Source organism: Melanaphis sacchari, unplaced genomic scaffold, assembly GCF_002803265.2.
Source record: "Melanaphis sacchari strain LSU unplaced genomic scaffold, SCAv2.0 Contig0_pilon_pilon, whole genome shotgun sequence".
NCBI lineage: Eukaryota > Metazoa > Arthropoda > Insecta > Hemiptera > Aphididae > Melanaphis > Melanaphis sacchari.
Window position 1 is genome coordinate 11704900 of NW_020270366.1, and position 22677 is coordinate 11727576.

Below are 22677 nucleotides of genomic sequence, written 5' to 3' on the forward strand. Positions count from 1 at the left end.
AACACAAGTAATAGCTAAAGCGTATGAATATAGCGCAATAAAGTATTGCTGTTCATGTATACGCATATAATATATTATATTGCAACGTCGAATAGTTTTATTTTTCCTTTCAAGTTCTATACATAATATTATTGTATAAATATATATACATATTATAGTAACGAACGACACTTGATTACGAGTTATGCATAACCACAAAATCTACGGTGAACATTCGCTGGATCAATTTATTCGCACGCACTCAAATATATGTTTATTTTCTTTGTGTGTTAACAAATCACGGAAAATATTTTCACAATATCGTTAATAACTGGAAACGATACATACTATAAAGTGATAGTATTACATCATATTATTGTAAAGTGTTGTCATTATAGTATCGTTATAAAAAATATACCTCAGGTTACCTTCCCTCTCTTATTAGGAAGACAAAATAACTCGTAAAAAAAAAGATTGAAACCGTTATTTAAAAAACGGAAAATTTTTGTACAGGAATTTTTAATGCAAAAAAATATTTTTTTTTTACTGCCCAGATCAGTATTGTTCATCTCATTTTATTTTCAGGCTCTATTAACAAACGTTCCTGGCTCAAATGTGCTTTGAGATTTGCCTCAAAATGTTTGTGAAGACTCGGCGGTCGGTTTTAATTAAATTTTAGTTGTATTGTCCGTTACCTATTATAGGCATATAATCATTATCTCCACGTTCCCGTAATAATTGTTTGAAAAGGTCTTGGGCACATCTGTGTCTGACGTGAAGTGTGTTGCGTGGTTCGGAGAAGCGAGGAATAATATTAATAATAATAAAAATAATAATAATAATTATTATTATTATTATTTGCATCAGCATCGTCATCATTAAATTATGCGAATCACCCATTCTACGAGAATTTTATCGAGTTTGACATGGAAAATTTAATATACATCGAGTGGGAAAAAAGACTAACGGAATTCTTCGAGTGTAGTATGGAACATGTTGGGCGAGATCTCGCTCGAGTTTGTCGTTCGAGGCTGTGGTGGTATATACGTATTTTATTCAGACGACATTGTACATGTATATATTTATGCTCTACCGCAGCCACAGTAGTTCACCGCATAAATTGTTCGTGCAAGTATTTTATTCGCCGTTCGCGTTTGCAGTTATATGCGTCGGAATGCGACGATGATGATGATGATTATAATAATAATAATAATAATAATAATAAGCACGACCAAACATTTCCGGAAAATGCATCCGGTGCATTATTGCCGTACATACCACGTTGAACCACTGTTTGTATACACAACACAACACTATAAATTATAATATTATTATATAATATTATGATATATGAGACATTGCGCATTATTGTTGTTACCATTATTAATATGATGGTTTTTTATGAATTTCTCACGCTCCTGTCAGCAGTATATGATTTTAACCATACTTAACGCTGTGATAAACGAGATCAATTTTACAGTAGGATGACGACTGCTTCGAGGATTTTCAGTCTTCTCCAAAATTCCAATGTACCTACTTTTAATTCGCTCTTCATAAGGAAAAAAAAATATTTCAAATATTATTAAACATTTAAGACACAAACTCGAGTAACAATCGAATTTGGGCACGCCCTCTTTCGTCACCACCCGGGATACAAATGTTATTATCATCAAATCAAACGTTTACGGACATGTACGAATAATAATGTATTTATAATTGAAGCCAAACTGTTATTCAACCGTAATTATTTGTTTTTCAATCAATATCGATATAAGGACACGTCGTATTACAATATTATAATGCGATACGGGATTAATATTTCTCTGTATGCACGCGAGAGCGTTATACAAATTTCCACAGCCTCCTCTTACAACGACAATAGATACCTACTTGAATTTTGCTGACGTCTCTAAGTCCTTGGTTGTGTTTTTCCTAGATCCGATCGAAAAACCTGTGATTCTCTAACCTTATCCGACCACCTGAAAATGTCTATGTTCACGCCTGATCTTTCGTCGTCTCCGTCTTTATTATTATGTATGACAACTTATTGTGATAAAGACCACTACCGTCTTTATTTTCGATACGATGATAATAATCCTTCAACGAGGTGATTTTTTTTTTTATCCCAGGAACACTATTGTTTTTTAAGTAGGTTTTCGAGTTTTATTTTTTTTATATATATATATAATTTGAAGCACTTACTGTTAATGTAAACTATTATAGATATTTAAAGTTTTAAAGAATCAAATCGATATGGTATACAATATGCAATTTATGGTATAATCGGTTATTGAACTTTTCTTAGATTAACTTCAAATATTTATTAAATACTATGATTAAATCGTTCCATGTTGGTTAATTAAATGGAATGGAATAGTTATAAAAATATATCTATAATAACTTACAATAATAATATAATCAATAATATCTATAATATTTAACTGAAAAAAAAAAAAATTAAAAAAATAGCAGTCAAACATTATTTCAGATGTGGTAAAATATTGATATACCGTCTTCACATTACTTGTGCTCATTCGTTCGTATCGTAATTTAATGATGTGGAGTGATACACGTTGTTTACCTATTGCCATAGAGGTGTAACTAAATTGCCTATTCAACACGCCGTGTTACTATGATTTTATCGTACTATTACAGTACTATCACAAAAATGCATTAACAATAACAATATAAGTAACGCGTTTCTACGAGACACCGGAAAAAAACAAGCCTATGACGACGGTGTGTACCTACATTTTCACGCGATTTCCGGCACTCTTGCACCGCTGCAGTTAAACGGGTGTCGGTGTTATTTTTATTTCGGTAGTTATCGCAATAAAATAACATCGTAAGCGTATTATTATTATTGTTATTGCGTTATATTGCGCATATCGGATGTATTACACTCAACTCAACCATATCTCCCCACACTCTGAACTCCAACCTCACAATGATCGCGTGCCATTAACTGCGCTTTAAACCTACGACAGTGATTGTTTTGAAAACTTGGCTAAAAGTCCGTCTTTTGTGAACGCGTTGCTGAAAATACTTCGACTGCACACTGGAGCATGATTACAATATGTTTAAACGCTATGCATGTGTGTGTGCTTGTATGTGAATAAATATGGTACAATAAGACCGATAATTACCTTGTGGGTTGTGTTGGTGAGAGAAAGCTGTGTATGTTACTAATTCCCTTATAATATTATCTAATGAACAAAGTTTTGTAGAAAATGATCCGTGTCTGATACGCCTCGTCGTCTACGCTGACTGACGAAGATTTGTTATCATGTTGAATGTTGTGGCTAAAGGATATGCCCTATCGATAATAATGTATATATTGTATATTATTATGTTTACGGCCGAACAAATCACCACAAAACGAACTCGTTGGAGTATTTTGGTTTTTGATTATCAGTATTGTGTTTAAATACAATCTATGGTATTTTATATACAACATGGTTTTCACTATGAATCGAGATGCACATCATTTTTTATACAATGTTGGTATATGGTTAATCAAAACTTTGAATAAATTTAAATTTTTTAAAAATGTATATTGCAGACTTTTAATTGTGCAGCCCACATTTTAATGAATCAACCTGTACACAAACAGCCATTGGTCGTTTTAATATGAAAGCTGAACCGGGTGTCGCTAAACTGTTTGTCATTAAATGGTTTCTATTATACATATATATGATTATGTGTATGTATGTGTGGGTGAATGGGTGTGATGTTATTAACATTATAAACCAATTTCGTTGAAAACGATTTGGACGACCCGTCTATATTATGTTTTTGGTGCTTTATATTTGGTTTTTTTTTCTCTTAGTCATTCTACGTGCCCAGAGTTTTACGCCCAAATATTGATACGGCTGGAAAATTAACGTCCATCGTATATTATAACACCCATATTACAGTTGGCCCCGCTGAACAACAGCCGTTACATTCGATATAGCTACTTAAACGGGCACGGAAAACATCTGGACGTTATTGGCTTAGTGTCTGAAAAAAAAAATCGAAAATGGCTTTAGGGCATATACATTTTGTTTTGGTCTCGTTTTCCAAATCGAAATTATACTTCTGGCGATCGAAAACCATCTCTGAAATATCTGATCGGGTGGAATGTTACGTTTCGATAACATCATTGTACACACTCGTATTATATAAATTAAACGAAGTGATTATTTCTAGCATCAACCAGGCGTCGAATGATCATATCTATTCATAATATTCGGGTATCGTTATATATTTCGTATGCAACAACTTAGCAACTACGCTAGACTATGTGTATTATAACAAATTCTGGTGGTTATGCATATTGGTGTTTACAGCGATACAAAAGTACTCAACGATATCGGAATACATTTAGACTATTTATTTTAGAATTTTATTTTAAATAGACACGATTTTTGTTCCTCGATCGGCACCCACATATTTTATTTTATATCGCACATTTAATCTAATAGTATTTAGATCTGGTTTTACGTCATCGCCGTTTTAGTGGGACGAAAAAGTATTGCTATAAATAAGATTAAATTGCGCTACAGTGCCTATTACATCCTTGCAGAAAATACGGAAAATAACGGATTTTATTTTATGGCTCCGAAAACTATGGCGTGCGGTGGCTTGGAACTCACAATTTTAGAATTGACAAATGCGTATTATTTGCTCGTATTTCACAATGCCAAGGAAATGAAAGACGTAAAAACGTAATTTCGCCTATTTAATGTTCTTTTGGAAATATTTACTCAAATGAGTTGGCAATTATTCGTATCGAGTTGTCTGCTAATGAAAATATACAAAAAAAAAAATTAAAGTGCTGTAAATGGATCTTCGAGTTAGTCATTAACTTACCTTAAACGAATTAAAATATTAAAACGGTGATCTACAAAATATATACAGAATTTTACATTGACGCGTTATTTAAAATTGTAGATGATTTTTGACCGTTATAAATCGTTCGACGCCGAACGCTTTTGGAAAGTATTTATTAGTTTTATTTTATTTGAATTATTCATATTTATTCAAATTTAATATTATTATGATAAATATTTCATATATTTATAATATAATATATTAATTGGAATCAAGTCTGGGCAAAAACTACAAAAAGAAAAAAATCTCTTTGATCGGCTCTCAGTGGTCGACGTATGAAAATCAGTATAGCCGTTGGCGGAAACGACGCGTTTCAACTATACATCATATATATAACTACCTAAGCCATCATCTCCTCTTTTCAGTCTATTAATAAATTCATTTCCGTTCTATAAAATGGAATATTGTCGTTTGAACACCACACTCACTGATCAAGAAAACCCATTTTCTATTAATCATTTCTGAAAATCATATTCGTTTAAAATAGAAATAGGATAAATCATTAGGTTAGATTAGGTCGTTTTATATTAAGGTATTATAATATATATTCGAATAATCGCTCTCCCTTATTGCTAATGATTGAATGATTCTGTATTTACTCTAAATGTGCGGAAAAAATGCAAAATATTGAGTTGTTTTTTTTTTTTTTTTGAGTAAACTATTATTAGCAGAGTATGTCTTAAAGTCGTTTCGGAAATGGTTTTTGTATGCTACAAAATAATAACTTTATAATTATAGTTTTACCTCTCGTTCATCGCACACTAATATAATTTAACAGCTGTTTTGAAAAGGTCATATTGATATAATAATGTGTGTAATATTCGTGTTCACAAATAATCAAACTCAGGGCCAAAGCGATGGAAAAATAATTCGCAAACAAACATTCAAATCCGACAACAGTGGCATTTTGCCCGAGACTCGATGGTGACGTGAACGGATGTATGGACATTTAGCTTTACCGTACGGTTTTTAATTTGACAGCAGCAGCACCCTCCTCCCCCCGCCACTGTCACCATCACCATACTTCGCCAACCCAGCAAAAATGTGGATCGGTATTACGCAAAATATATCGTTCAGATTACTCATTCGATTTGTGCAAATAACAAAGTCCTTCAACCACTCAATACCCACCCATTCTTGCTAAATCCTATCCCACCCCTATCACAAACCTCGATAATGAATGTGTTCGAACCCCTTAGCTTCATTAAAATTTTGGACAAAACCTCAAAACGATCAGTTATTTTTTCGACCTTCTCTACGACGCAGTATACATAAACCATATCAGAGAAACTTTGTTGTTGTTAATGATGTTTTTACTCGTACGGTCATATACATTTATAGTGTTTTTTTTAACGCCTTCTCTTCGTTCGGTTTTTTTTAAATTTCATTGTCAGTCCTGAAAATAGTGTTTCAATGTCGTCATCGTACAACACCTATTGCCAAGCCAACGGCGAAGTTTTTATAATCACGTACAGACGTGACTTTTTATATCCAACTAGTCTTGTCGATTTTTCATCTCATTATTATAATTGTTTTTATCTATCAAAAGGACATGACGTGATTAAATGAATACGACAAAGAAGCACTAGCGGCGTGTCTAAAGGTCGATCAGGACTATAATATCTTTAAATACATCAACCAATCTTACTTAATATATTTTTAAATAATATTTTTTTTTAACAGTTGTTTTAATGTTTAAGTTTTAGATAGTCTCATGTTTTAAAATTGTTTTATTATATTAACTAACATAAATTTAAATGTTATTCTCTCACTATCCATGTGTTTTTTCAAAACATTTTCCCCAATCACTTAAATTTGATTTATATTCTTTTTGATATATTTATAGATAATTTAAATTAAAAAATCGTTCAGTTTACTTAAAAAGGTATTAATTATTCTAAAGAATCGGACCAGAAAAGAGCATGCTCATTTACAAAATGATTCATAAAATATTTTGTAATACAAGGAATTTCGTATTTTTATAAATATGATTGTAGTTTTGTTGTACTAAATAAAACTAAATTACGTAAAAATCTCATCATTTTATGAAAAATTGCATGTAGATTATTTTCGCAATGCCCCAATATTACGGAAGACAGGGACAAATTTATATTTTAATTTTCATTAAACAATTTTTTTTTTATCATTATATATATTTTAATGTGATAGGACTTTACCGATTTAAGAATAAACTTAATAATTTAAAACCTAACATATTCAAGTACGATTAGTAATAATGTAACAAACTCGTTATGTAACAGTTATAAATTTAATATAATACTTTGTGTTAGTAGATGTACATCAGTGGTTCTCAATAATTTATACTTCGTGTATTCTGTTTACAATTAATCAAATAGTTATTCTACTTAAAATATTGTACTGATACAAATAAATTTAACTACTTATAAATAGTAAACTGACGAAACTTTTAACATTCATTTTGTACTTAATCAGTTATAATTTCCAAAATTAATTTTATTTTTTGACTGTATTTTGAATTACTATAATTATTTAAATTTAAGTGATAAAAAAAAAAAAAAACATTTTGAATACAATTAAAATTAAAACTATCACGTACAGATCTATTACAATTAAAAAAAAATGTTTACATTAATTATTCGAAATCTATATATATTAAGTACTGAGAATTGTTTACTTCAAAGCGTATGTAAAGCGGATTGAATTAAATTAAAACATCATTATGTAGTATTATATATAACTTAAATTTCTGTGTATAATTTATAAGGTCGTCCGTGAAAAGTAAATAATTGCAAAGTTGAGTAACAGACCCAATATCGCTGTTGAGTAATATAAACATAAGCCTGAGATAAATTACCTCGTTGCCAAGCACCGGAAGTAACTTCAAACCAACTCGAAATATTTCCGACTCTGATTTGTACATGCCTGCACCGAGTGAGATTTGTAACTACAACAACAGCTATAGCGTTCACTAATACAAATAAAAACCTTAAATACATAGCGTAGAAAATGGAGATTAGTGATGTGAAATTCTTACACAAATTACTATGTGATCAATCCTCATGAACCAAGTCGACCATTATATTAAAATTTTCCGAGACCACTTTAGCATGTTACTACATTAAGTGGACCGATGCTATTTTTTATTCATAGGTTTATGTTTCTACAACCAATATTTTGTTGTCGGCCTACACATTTTTAATCCGATAAAATACTCAGTAAACATTTAAATATTGTCGCTGCGTGTATTTTTTTTCAACGTACAATCGTTGATAGAATTAAACATCATTTTGACGATAGATGATCTGATTAAATGAATAATTTTATCCACAGAAGCGTTAAGTTTCAAATAAAAATATGCACCAAAGCATTAACAGCAAGCTAGTAAAGTTATTAATTTTCACCGCATGTGTACTTAATCAGGGAAATTTGGTACGGAGAAATTTAAAAGCAGACTCCCTGAATAAACAATAAAACTAAATACCAGTGATTTCTTGGAAATTTTCAGTAATTCATAATGTTCTCAGAGTGCATTTAAGTCTTGTGTTGGTAATTATACTCGTATGATTGGATTTTTGTTTTGTAAACACTCCTAAAGTTTACGAGGATTAATATTTACACAACTTATCTCTACGACCCATGTACGAAGAATATATGTGAACGGCTGTAAGATTGAGACATCCCAATTAAATTGAGATTTATGTTTTTCGAAAATACTTGGCGTATCAGCGTATACGTGGTATGTACACAATTTTTATAATTTGCGAATGTCTCTATAATCCATAATATCACAATATATCGAAATATATTCAAATTTATTAAAATAATAAGAATTTACGTCGGAAATCGTAACAATACGAGATTTAATCAGTCGTCTCGTGGTAAGACACGCACACTATGTATATGATAAAACTAGTGACATCGAATAAAACCATCCATACAATGTCATTTTTGTTTCGGTAACGATTAAGGTTCAGTTGGTTTCTTCTTCTATATTTCTTATTCAACCGTCAAGCAAATACCAGTTTGCGGTAAAATTTAAAAAAAATATATTTATGCCTTACAAATTTCTATTCGAGAACGTCGTATTTTCTTACTTTTGTATACATAATAATATATTAAACGAGTTACATACTTGTACGCAACCACGTGTATTAAATTTAATCCTGGTCGGAAACGTAATACAAAATCATTATTATAAATCCCAGAAGCTCGAAACCAATCATGAATTATTATGGTTTTAGGATATGAGCGCTAATTTTTATATAATACGTATATACACATGCGGCGCACTCCATGACAACAATACTACCACCGTTCACACACTAAAGCGGTTCTGCGAATTACGTAACCGTAAATTGAATTCCGTAAATACAGAAACATGCTGACGTAGTCGTTTCTTGATATCAATCAAATAATAAACTTTAAGTGTACATTTGTAGAAAACGTCTGAACAGCGAGTACTGCGGTGGCATTTAACCCGCCTAGGCGTTTAACCGATTTAATTGTATATAAATATTGTACCTAGGTTCTGTCGTACAGAATTCGTTCGATCAAATATACCGACATGCGTAAGTTGAGGCAGAATGGTTAAATTGAATTCATTTGTTATGTTATTGTAAACTATAACATCCACTAAGCATTATTGCAATAAACTTTCTTCTCTCAGTTGTAATATTGGCATGTAGTTATTGATGTGAATTTTTAACGTACCTAACAATGTAAGTGCTTACTTAATTACGATTGTAAATTATATAAAGGGAAAACGCTTATAAGTCAATGGTGTAACAAAATTATCAATATTAAACGTCATATCACTTTATTATTAATTAACTACCAAAATTTATCAAACATATATATCTTATTTATGAAGAACGTGCATTGAGTGTGCCTAAATATGTTATTGTCTTGGAATTAAGTGTTTGATTATAAATGACGATAAAATAGATTGTTGGTTTTTGTGATCATGCTTTTTTTCATGTTGTAATGAATTGTACAAATATTAAAATTCTAAATTAAGTTTTTTTACTGCTTAAACAAAATACCACTTTTTTTTTGGACCCAAAAAAGTTGTTTATGATGTAAGAGATCTGAGTGATTCCATAACAAACATTGTAAATTTTTTCTGTATATTTTGTAGCATAATATAATATGATAAAATATCATGTACACTTGATTGTTTATGTATATTTAAAATAAATTAAAAGTGCTTTTTATATTTAAATAAAAATAAAATAGAGTTTAGCCTCTGAATCGAAGTTACTAATTAAAATATTGTACACGTCGCCGGCATAAAACTTTTTCAAAACATTATAGTAAATTAATCAAATTCCTCTGGTTCGTTTGTTTCATTATGCATTTTATATATACGCCTACGATAAACCGGAATCGAAGGCTTAAAGTATTATGTTTCGTATAAAGTAATTAAAAAAAATAAAAATAAATTGATTATTAGTCGCTCCCATAAACTTATATTCATTAACAATATATCCGTAACGATAGTTTGAAACAATAGTCACCGTCAGCAATTAAAGGATTTGTGAATAAGCTGGCAACATTATTTGTGGCTACGCAGCAGGATTTGGAATCACGTAGTATATAATGTATTGAATGATTCGCTAAGGTTAACTTGATTATATTTTCGTTAGATGGACAAAAAAAAAAAAACATAGGTATAATCGTGTATAATAAAATGTATTGCACGTCTTATTATATTCCGTGACGTCGCCGATCGCGTGGTATGGTAATAACATTGTTATTGTATATTTATTTTTGTAGTGAACATCCAGGAATCACGAAAAACCCTATTTATATTTTTTTCTTTTTTTTTTTCGTTTTGTAGGGGCAGTGGGCGATGGCGGTGAATCAGCCGAGGACAAAGAGAAAAACGCAGAAGCAGAGAGGGAACGGTTGGAGGCGATCCGGGAGGCCGAGGAAAGACGCAAAGAGAAACACCGCAAGATGGAAGAAGAACGGGAGAAAATGAGACAAGAAATCCGAGATAAGGTAAAATAATGACGTTAAACCATCTATATATGTATATATATATATATATATATATATACATTTATATTTAAGTTTGGTTGGTCGTGGGGTGCCAGAGAGTGATACTGCAATAAAATTATCCTCTGACCTACGGCGGCTTGGTTGTAGAGCTACCATCGCCGCTATGGCGGGTGTATGAAACTTGGAAGGTTTGACAGCAGTAGGTAGTTTTTTTTTCCTTTTTTATTTTATCCATCGTATCATTCAGATAATAATATAATAATAATAATAACAACTACAGCAACAATGATGACAATAACCGAAATAATACCCTATGACAGAGTTAAGATAATCAAAGCGCATGTGGATTACTCACATACAATTTTCTCGGAAAACGTGAAGAACGTATATAAATATAAATAAAATACATTAACTGCGAATTTGTTTATTTTAATATTGCACTGCACACTTTATATAAGATATGATAATGACAAATTTAGCTTAACAGCCTCATTGAAAGAGTGTCGTTCAATTTACGTCTTAATCTTTAATTCTTGATAAATTATTTTTCACAAAACTTATGCAACATAACTAAAAAAAACGCTAAAGATATTCGTTTACACTTATAAACACGTTTTACAATATTATTCTGTTTACATTATAATTTGACGGTCGTTATATTTTTTTGCATTATACACATTCTCACATAAAATAAAATCTCATCCACTAATCCCGTCATGAGATTATCACGATTGTTAAAATCTAAATAATAATTATAAATGATTTTATCTCAAACGTCAAGTTCAACGAACATTTTTTTTTATTTGTGTCACACCTAATAAACTTTCATTGGGTCGAAAAAAACGCACTCGCTCTACATACTCGTTTTTTAAGCCGTTCATTTTTTGTGCGAATTTATCTCTGAAAACAAAAACAGACTTCACGTCTCGGAGTCCTTATATATAAATATAATATATTTAAACTTTTTTTTATCGTTTCGTGATTTAGAGGTTTGGGTTAAGGGAGAGGGAAAAAAACTAATTATAATCCACAGCGAGCTTTTATTGTCCCAACAATTTGAATAACTTGGTTTTATCTCTATACCACCCCAACGCACCAATTACGTTATACTTATACTTTTATATTATATATTATATGTTTGTGTGTGTGTGTGTGTATGTGTGTGTGTATTGTACGTTATACAATAATATACGACGAAACTATTACTCTCCAAAGTTTTAATTGAGTTTGTCGTGCACTAGAGTTCACTGATTGTCGCATCACATTTTGAGATTTTTACAACCGTCACCATTACTAGTATACATTTAATTACATAATATCTATGTTACACATAATACAACTATTGTTATAATTAAGGCCAGAAATCGTATGCTAAAAACATTACAAGCTATATACACATATTTATGCATAAAATACATGAAATTAACGCAAAAAACATTGCAAAAATGCAGAAATATATTATTTCGATAATAAATAGATACTTAAAAAAATTCAATATAAAATACAAATGTAGAAATCAAAAATAATTTCTATCATACGCTTGTATTATTTTTAAGAAATTGATTCATTATAAGTTATGAAAAATTGATTATTTTACAATTATATCTGTAAGATCATTATTAAAACATCATTTAATTCACAATAAGGTTTAAGTATGTGAACTATTAAGTATTCAGTATAATTTTATATTATATAATTCACTATCTATGCTTTAACAATATTAAAACAAATACAATTATTCTAACTTCTAAATTAATACCCAACGAATACGATTTTATATAATGGGTATCTACATTTTCAAATTTAAAAGTCTGTGGTTGTAATTGAGCAAAGTATTATAACATTCCGCAAAAGTCCTTAATGTATTTATAAAATGTTTATAAAAAATGCTTGTATTAAATATGCAACTCTTATGCAGAAATATGCGATGAACATGTTTTTTACTTGTTATGTAGCAAATCAACATTATGTAGGTAATATATAGCTATTTTATTTGAATTATACCAAATAAAATATGTATACAAAAATAATACTTTCATATAAATCCTGGGCACATAATAATTAAACAATAATATAACTTGACAATATCCAATTCGTATAACCATTTTTAATTTTTTGCCTAACACACTTTGGTTTCAACTATTCAGGAGTTCAATTTTGCGATATGGTCTTTTCCTACCTCCGGCTCTGAAGCAATGTAACGTTAACAATGTAATATGGTATCTGAAGTTCATTGTAATAATATCTCTTAGTGGCTTTAAGAATTAAACGTTATAATAGGTAATTATAATGATAGGAATGATAATATTTCGTCTCAAAAACGAGTGTCTTGGTTGTGCGAAATTGTCACATTACTTGTTTATAGCTCTTTAGATTATTGTATTGTGCGTTTAATATATAATGACGCAGTTTATTTTGCAGCCCGCTAACCATCGATATTATTGTCCATAACTACAATAGGTGCATGCGGTGCAAAAGGAAACTTTTTCTCCCCTGGCGTTTTTCCTAAAGTTATATAAAACTGCGTCGGCCATTCTCGTTCTCATAAAATATTATGATGCTGTATTATTCACTACAATTTTCGCAGACGTTCTTTCCGCAATTATTCCTTTCTGGTCTTGTCCCAAAATTGTACACATCGAATATTTGGGGGAGACAAACTTATGCACTTTAAAAAGTAGGTTTATATAATTTTACTTTTCTACTTTTTTCTTTTAACTTTTTATTATGAGTTAAAACTGTAAAGTATACTGCTTTTTAAACTTTTATAATTATTTGAACGAAAATTCAATAAAAATGGGCTAAATGCATAATCATACAACCGAATGATTTATGATTTATATCTGTTTTCATTTAAATTAACTCTTACAGACATCAGAGTAATTTGAAATTTTAAAAAATTTCTTTGTAAAATATAAATTATTTTGCTAAAGTTTTACGAAAAATACGTTATTAAATACATTTTTATTTTGTCATTAAATGTAAATGACATTTTATTTTTATTTTTATTTTTGCACTTAATTGATTTTAGCTAAACTATATTTTTTTAATTAATTTTTCTCCTTTTTTTCGATTCGATAAATATAATTAAAACTGAAATTAATTAATGCAATATTTTTAATAGTATTATTTTTACTTAAGGTGGATTAAGTTTTTTTTTTTATGTATATACAATACAAATAACACAAATCGTTATACTAATTTATTGTAATTTGTTTTAAAGTTAAACTTCATCATGGCAAATTACCACTGAATATCTTTTTTTTATTTTTTTTTTATTATTATACGTTATTTATAATTTCAAATTTATTTTTCCCACCATGATGTTATTAGTTTATTATTATTTTTATGTGAAGTTAATACTAACACTTAAAATTTGATTAAGGTTACCAAAGAAAATATCAGGTTGCTTGATATTACTATCATGTAAAAAGTTTTATTCTAAACTAACAGGTTCCTTACCGTTATGATCCAGTGTTCTTTATTTTTAATATTTAATATCTTGCTTAAAGAAAATATAATATTATAAAACATTTCTTAATATTAAATAAATTATCCATAATATTATATAATAAAATATATGTATAATCGATCATTGTTGAGACTGCTTAAAATAAAAACTTCTTGTCTAAATAAATATCAGCTGAGCTATTATTATATTATTACATAGTTATATTTACTCTATATACATTATATTATTTGATTTTATTTTTACTTTGAGTTTTATATTTAAAAAAAATCAAACTAAAAAACCGTATACGTTATTACAATAGTCAATTATTAGTTAATATCAAAGATTCATAAAGACTGTTGCATTCGCAGAACAGGAAACCTAAAAAATTAACAACTGTCACTAATTATATAAATTCATTCCCTGACGCTAGTTGCAATCACACTATGTATTATGTATAGAGTTCAGTCATTATGTATATAAACAAAAATCATATGTGATTACGTTACACTGTCAATTTATAATATTTTACATGTCGATAAACGTTTATCGTCCTATAATTACTTGGCTTGAGACGGTATGTCCTTGGTCGAACGTTTGAATTTTAGTAATTGAAATACTAGAATAATGATTTTCAGTATTACGTCTGATTCTGTATTATACTCAAATTTCGTAAAGCATTAATACTGTATCACCTAGACTTAAAGAGACGGGCCAACACAGGCGGTGGTGTTTGGACACAACCAGGTGTAAGCGTATGGTCCTATCGTTACATTGATTGGAATAGTTTCGCTAACTACACAAGATTGGACGGAGCCAACCGCCATCCCACCAGCGTGTGATTTATGAAAGCCGTTATATTTCCGGAAAGATAGGGAAAGATTTAATATAAGACGGCGGTCGCGGACATGGTCAACGCACTATGTCATTACGTCAACTGAAAAGTTCTAGCTGGTACCGCAACTCGTTTCGAATGCGTTGTTGCAGTCTTCCCCGCTACTCTTCGTATATTTGTCGTTGTCTGAAAACACAGGTCAACCGACTAACCGATTCGGAGCATTTGATTGGTCGACGAGGATGAGCTTGTCAGTCTTTGCTGCTTAACACTCGTGAGCGGCTTCGTACCGGTGGCTTTTACGATGATCGCGGTCTGGGTGTCTGTATTGGAAACTAAATCTTTAGATTTTTCAGTTGTAGTATTGCCGTATTGATTGAACCATTGAAGGTTTGAGAACTTATGTCGCAATTATGTTTTTTCGGTAAAATTGCATTGGTTGTTTTATATAGTGTTTCGTATCTATACTAGTGAACGTAACACACTCGTTAGGCTTGCGTTTTATGTTTCTTCTATATCCCGATTATTAGGTATGCTGTGAGGTTGGCTGTGGTTTTACCTTTTTACTCGGAGCCTCTGATTTCTGGAAGTTTTGCTCATGTGTTTGTTTATCAAACGTACGGGTGATTGTTAAATAACCCGTTAAGTCTGTTCATACAAACATTGTGCATGTGCATGCATCGTGTTTGCCTGCACACTTGACGTGACTGCGCTTTGCTTCTGTGGGTCTACTTTGTTCTGATTGGCTTGATTAATGGTTCTGAAAAGAACTGTTTTCACTATACTTTGTTGTGTTGCATCGTAACATGCTATTATATTTTAAAAGCATTTTATTTTTAAACATAGATTTATTTGAAAAAAAAAAAAAATTAAAAAATCAATACGTTAATAAAATAAAAATATTGTTTCTAAGTATTGAATGTACTATTTACAGAGTAACGCAATGACGGTGATAAATTATTATTTGTCAAATTTGATTTTGACAAGTGTTGTTTGACTTATGACTACCTTTATATTATATACATGAGATGTCATTTATATATACAGACTACGTGCACGCTCGAAAGTAATTGCTTTCGAGAGGACCGTTGTGCACCCCGCCGAGGTAGTCGCAATCTGTTTAAACGCGTCAGTACGAAGTCCAATAATATTACGTATTATACATACAGTAATCACAATAATAGTCATAATAATAATAATAATAATAAATAGTTATAAGTTATAACAAACGAGGGTCAGCTCGTGTACAGCCTCGCGGGATACGTAAACGAGATAACAACTTTTGGTGAGCTAAATTGTACCGTTCTATGTACACAAACAAACACCACATATTATAAACACACACACACACACACACACCCACAACAAACACATCTTGATGATGCACGCACGCGCATTTCCTCGTCGTCGGCTTTCGAAATTTGCAAAGCTATGTATATTTTGGGAGTTCCAGCGTTATAATATATTATTATACTGTGCATTATATGATGATATACACATATTATAATAATATGTTGCCATACACATGATTGTACCTATATATATACATTGGCTGCATAATATTGCAATATGTGCGTATTTACTGAGCCATGTAGGCGACAAATAACAGGCACGTGTGTGTTCATTGTCTCATATAGATTTATAACGATGTTGTGCACATCGCCCAACTCAGTGGCGCTCTGAAGCTTGATTCATGTAGGCTGGTATGGCAGATGTTAATTTTTTTTTTTTTTTAATTACTTATCTTAGTACGAAAATTTCTCTTTATATAACTACAAACCACATTCATCAACCATTTTATTTTTATTTTTCTTAACAGTGATTAATACTGTTTAAATGTTATTAATATTTACAACTGAAACATCATATTTTATTCTAAATAAATATCACAGCTTTATCATTATGTACCTAAAGATAAAATTTATAAATTCATAAAATCGACCGCTCTTAAAGTACGCCAATGTTGTGCCGACCCACCGACATGACCCACTCGCCGAACAGGTCTATTTGTATGAGATATTACTATTCCGGTCCACGAAAAAAAAAAAACCATGTGTTTAGTGACACGTAGGCTAAATATATGACAGCTGTGTTTTAAAAGTTTGTCTTTTGAACTTTGAGTACGATAATTAGATTATTTCGGCGTCGATATAGATCGTGTATAGTACGTATGTATTATAATACAAATAAACTTCTGCTGTATTATACTCATGATAACAAATACAATATTTTACCGCCAGCCGACAAAGCCCATAGAAACCACTAAAAACCATCCATAACATTTAGGGAACCCCCTCCCAAATCTGATGTTCATTATGATATCATGTCAGGATTCGGAATAGTCGGGGCACCGCATTGGATACACGCGTCTATAGCAATATGGCCAGATGCCAATGCACGCAAAAACGCCAGTCTACTTTTGGCGAGCAACTTGAAATAATATAACGACAAAATCCTCTGTTTATACATTCACATATATATATATATAATGAAATTAAATATATAAGTATTATTATACTTACAGAATTTCGATTTAGAAAGCACAATAGTGATGTATAGATTTGTTATTGTTATCTTTACTGCAATTCTCTCATAGTTTTATTTTTGTTTTAAATTTATACACTTTTGAGGGAAAACACGCATAGCACTACAAAATCGTTTTTTCATAAGAGTTTAACCAACCTAAAATGAAAAATGTACACCTAATCGACTATCGACTCGGATAATTAAACAAATTACTTCGTATCCGTTCTCAAAGTAATTGTTTAATGTAAATTTGCATAAACAATTCTGTACGTCCATAGTTCATGCGTTTCCCGAGCGAAATAAAGTTTTTATATTTTAAATTAAAACTTTGAACGTTTCAAATATATACACCTATATAAATGTACATGTATTTAATTTAATGAGAGTATCCGTTCTTTCCATTTCATTTAATACTGTTAAATTATGAATTTTAGTTTCAAACATACTTTTCCACGAACATAAAAATAAATGATTTTGTCATTATACCTACCTTAGAATACTTATAAGCCTTGTTGCTTTTTTCTATACTAAAAATATCATAAATTTACATTTTTCAGTCGTATATGTACTCATTTAAAGAGTCTTTTAAATTTCTTTCTCGCATTAATATTTTAAAACCATAAGCTATAAACTTACAATTATTTTAGTTACATCATTACATACATAGACATTGCGTTGTAGTTTGCTTAATTTTTTGAACGATATATTTATGTATATCATTACAACTATATAAAACGAATATTTGCATTGCAAGAATACACTATTAATGTTAAGATTTTTTTTTGTATAAATATTTTCACATGAAATATCTGTTGCGATGTTAATTTTATACACCTAACAATAAATCACTACATTTATAATAATAATTTCAACATACTTATGATAATTTTACGTATATCAATATGGTACTATAAATTCTTTATGTTTTAGTCCGATTATGATAATACGATTTTGTTCGGAGTGGGAATCGTCATAAATTTGCTGTTCTTGTCCCGAAACTCGATCGTGCTACACGGGAAATTCCATTTGGGTACAAGATTACGTAGATGCGATAACAGTGTATTATAATTCGTTGACCCGAATTTCGTAATCAACGGTGACGACGTACTATACTTCAAAAAGATTGTATCATCAGTGTTGTCTAATATTCTCTTCTACTCAATTTATTTATCTATCGAATTGCAACAATATTTCTTAGCGACAGTTGGAGAAAAAAAATAATTCAATGTGAGTACAAATACAAACATATTATAGTATTATACGGATCGTGATATACGTACATTGAAAGATGGAAATCTTCTTCCAATGTGATACGAAGCGTATACAATAATATAATATGTGGTAGACTTGCCATTGGAGATTTAACGCGACGCGTTGGGAATCCAATGACGGCCACGGAGATGTCCTCCGAGACTTGTGACGTCCCGTTTCTGTAGATCGGCCGGCTAAGACGTACTTGTATTTTGCGCACGTGTAGTGTAAAAATCACTACTACACACGTACTAGGCTGTCACACCGACGCTAAAAGGATGAAAAAATTTTCCTTTATTATATGATATACACATAGAGAATTCCCAATACGCGCACAAAGGCGTTTGACGGCCGACTGCCGGTGTAATATACAACATACAAGTTAAGTTAGGTTATTATAAATCGAAAACAATTGAAGTTTAAAACGAATGGGCAGAACGTTGTTTTAGGGACCAAAACCGACGGAGCTGATTTTCAGACAATATATCAATACGTAAAAATAAAAATAGATAAAATCTGGCCGTTTCAAAATATCCAGTCCTAAATACACGTCTTGGGACGTATAATAACCGCGGGCATAAATCCAATTACGTGATCCCATTATTTACAAACAAGGGTATTTAATTGCGCTCGCCACAGCCCAAACCGCTATAGTCACCCATTTGCCCGTTACGCCCGACGATGATATTGGTTCACTTAGACATCGAACGTCTGTAGTGGTGCAGATGATATCATATGGTTTAACCCCACGAAAACTTTATTCTTCGGCGACTGTTCATCCGGCAACTAAAATGTCGACGGCTATATTGATCTAGGTTTCCAAATAAAAAAAGTTTTTACACATTGCTACGCTGTTATGAAATATATATAAATATTTATATTATATATCGTATGGAAAGAGTCGACTCGCGGACTCAAAAGAGTTTCAAAGTGTTCAATTCTTTATTATTTATTGTTCATATGTGTTTGGATGTGATCAAATAGAAATAAATACGACATGGTCATGAACATGGACTGCGGTAATGATATTTTTGAGGGATATTTTAACGCACGTTAATAACAATCTATGCAATTTCGAAAAACGGCTATCACAAATATTAAGTATGTACGTATTATTTCATCAAATTATTTAGGCGAAACTTGTTTTTCACGCTAATTGTAAATTATAATAATATAATGATTTATGATATTATTTATAACGCACATGTCGGTTCACTGACGCAGTCCAACATACACAGTTGCTACTTTATGGCCGCTAGGAATCGGATAACCACAGTTAATATTTAATGATATTGAAATTAAACTTTGCAAACACGCTTAATATGAATATAACTTAATTTTGAACCAAAGATACAAAGAGCGAGAGGGTGACAAATGATAATTCCCGTTTAGCCGTAAAGCAAGTTTGTGTCGGTCAAATAACCACCTCCCCATCCGATTATTATTACACCCGTGGTCCTGGGTAGGGACACACAGGGGTGTGTTATCATAATCTCGGTGCCCGTGGCACTGACCACGGCGTCTTAGGCCGATTGTTGTATTGTTTACACCGTAGTTTACGCCATGGTATATACTATACAGTCGTCTTAAATGATATGCGCATATAATATACAAGGATAGCCTACATATTTTTCAGTCCAGATAACTTCTACGATATAGTTATAGGTTGCGACGAGTGGAAGGTTTTTTGTAACTCAAAGCAATTTCCAAGCCAGATCCGATGCCAAAAAATTACGTTTGTTTTTTTTTCTTTCCTTTATTTTTTATCCAATATTTTTTGTTTTCTATTAAAAGTATTGCAAAAAAAAAAAAAAGTTTTTCTAAAATTAAAAATGTATCTCAGTCGTTTATACCTGCGTATCTTATATATCGCATGCTTGAACTATTATATACATTCTATTGGAACCTTTAAAATAAAAATACGGAAAATAAATACATCGTATATATCTTCGATGCACTTACCTATTTTCTATTTTTTTCTCCAAAGTAATTTTAAAGCTATAAACATGTTATATAGTTTTAATAATTCAAAATTGTATTTTTATTTTTCCAAATAGTAAAAAAGACTGTTTGTGTTATGGTTTTAATAGAAATAAACGATTGTCTCATTTTTATACACAATATTTATTATTGTTACAGTTTGTAAAAACTTATCCGGCATATTATCCACTGCTGTGGAATGAACAATGAAGGTTTATTATTTTTTATTTTAGTAATTTCTACGCGTTTTCTCAATTGTATTGTATTGTATTGTAAAGTTATGATGTTTTATTGAAGTTTTTTGTGTGGCTTCTTTCTACACAGAGCATATAATACGACAATAATGCATTTTTATAAAGATAGAACGATATGAGTGAGATAAAGAAACGGTTGTCATTCGATTACAATAATAGAATTGTCAGATAATCTCAAAGCAAACGAGTACATGAGTTGGATTTGTACAATTCGTTTAAATTATGTTTTCTTTCTCTGTGGTATCACATATAAAATAAAAATAATAATAATAATAAAATCACAATCGACAGATCAACCGGCGACGGTGGTTATTCGTCACTTCGTCCTCGTAAAATACTATTATATATAGGTATAATAGGTATATTCTACTGTATAAAAACTCCGATGATGTTTCACTCTCTACATGTATAATGTTTATCGATAGCCGATCCGTCTACACCGTCAGTGCCAAGTTGCCAAAGTGAACGAGAAAAATATCGGATTACGCTAGTGGTCTGTTACCGGAGTCAATTTATATAAACGTATAACACAGCGAGAAAAAAAGCATCAAACATGTATAATATATATGTGTATGTGTGTGTGTGTGTGTGTGTGTGTAATACTTGCAAGAACTATAATCGTGTTTCGGAGACCGTGAGGATAGAGAGTACGTGTGTGGGTGTGTGTGTGTATGTGTATAGTTACCGTCGATCTTTCCACAAAGCGTTTTATATTTATCAGTGCCATTTATCACGCTATTTCGGGCTTTTAGCGGCTGGATAAAACGCCACCGATGTCGATATCTCCTCCGGGACCGTCCCCTACTCATGCACTAGCCCAATTCCGACAGATTAATTTACCTAAAAGGTTTTCCGTTTTACTTTTCTTCGGTAGACGAGAAACGTAGTATTATACTCGACCGACCGACATCGTGTCCTAGAAGATTTTCGTTATTTACTCCACATTATCGTCTTCACTGTTTTGAACTGCAGCAAAAATGTACGTTCTATATCACACACTTTCTGGAAGGCAAAAGTTACTCTGAATGAAATTCCAAGAAAAAACCCTTGAATTGAAGAATTCCTAATCTAATCCTTCTATCAAATCGTACTTATGCATTTGAACACCATACGGAAGCGTGACCCTAGTCGGACGAAACTCTCTCTAGATTACTAGCAACTAATTATGTTAAATCAATATTCTGCTCTACTCACGCGAATTAACACATCACGCCTGGAGGTCTTTTAGAGATCACTTTTCCAAATGACTTTTCCATATTAGCATATCGTATTTCCGAGATGAAAAGTTATAATACCAATTAAGACCAGGACGCGTTTTTTCTGACGCTTTCCGGATCGAATTACCTTCGACAATTTTTCATCGCTCTGCCACATTTACGCGAGAGGCAGATATTATAATACAATTGCATCTTGAAATACTATTCTAACCTTCTGCATATTATTACATACAACGTCGTATTGTAGCTCATGAGCTAATATATTTTTTTTTAACCTAGGTAATTATCATCACTTTGAAAAAAATTTCAAAATTAAATATATTA

The 22677-nt window shown here is 31.1% G+C and overlaps 1 protein-coding gene across 3 annotated transcripts in view; it reads left to right on the plus strand.

Moving 5' to 3' along the window:
* The window catches only part of LOC112593414 (complexin), a 107184-nt gene that overhangs the window by 69412 nt on the left and 15095 nt on the right, over positions 1-22677 (plus strand). For all 3 annotated transcript variants that reach the window (XM_025337806.1, XM_025337813.1, XM_025337820.1), the window contains exon 2: positions 10676-10839. In XM_025337806.1, the coding sequence (XP_025193591.1) occupies positions 10676-10839 (164 nt within the window). The remainder of the gene's footprint in view (positions 1-10675; positions 10840-22677) is intronic.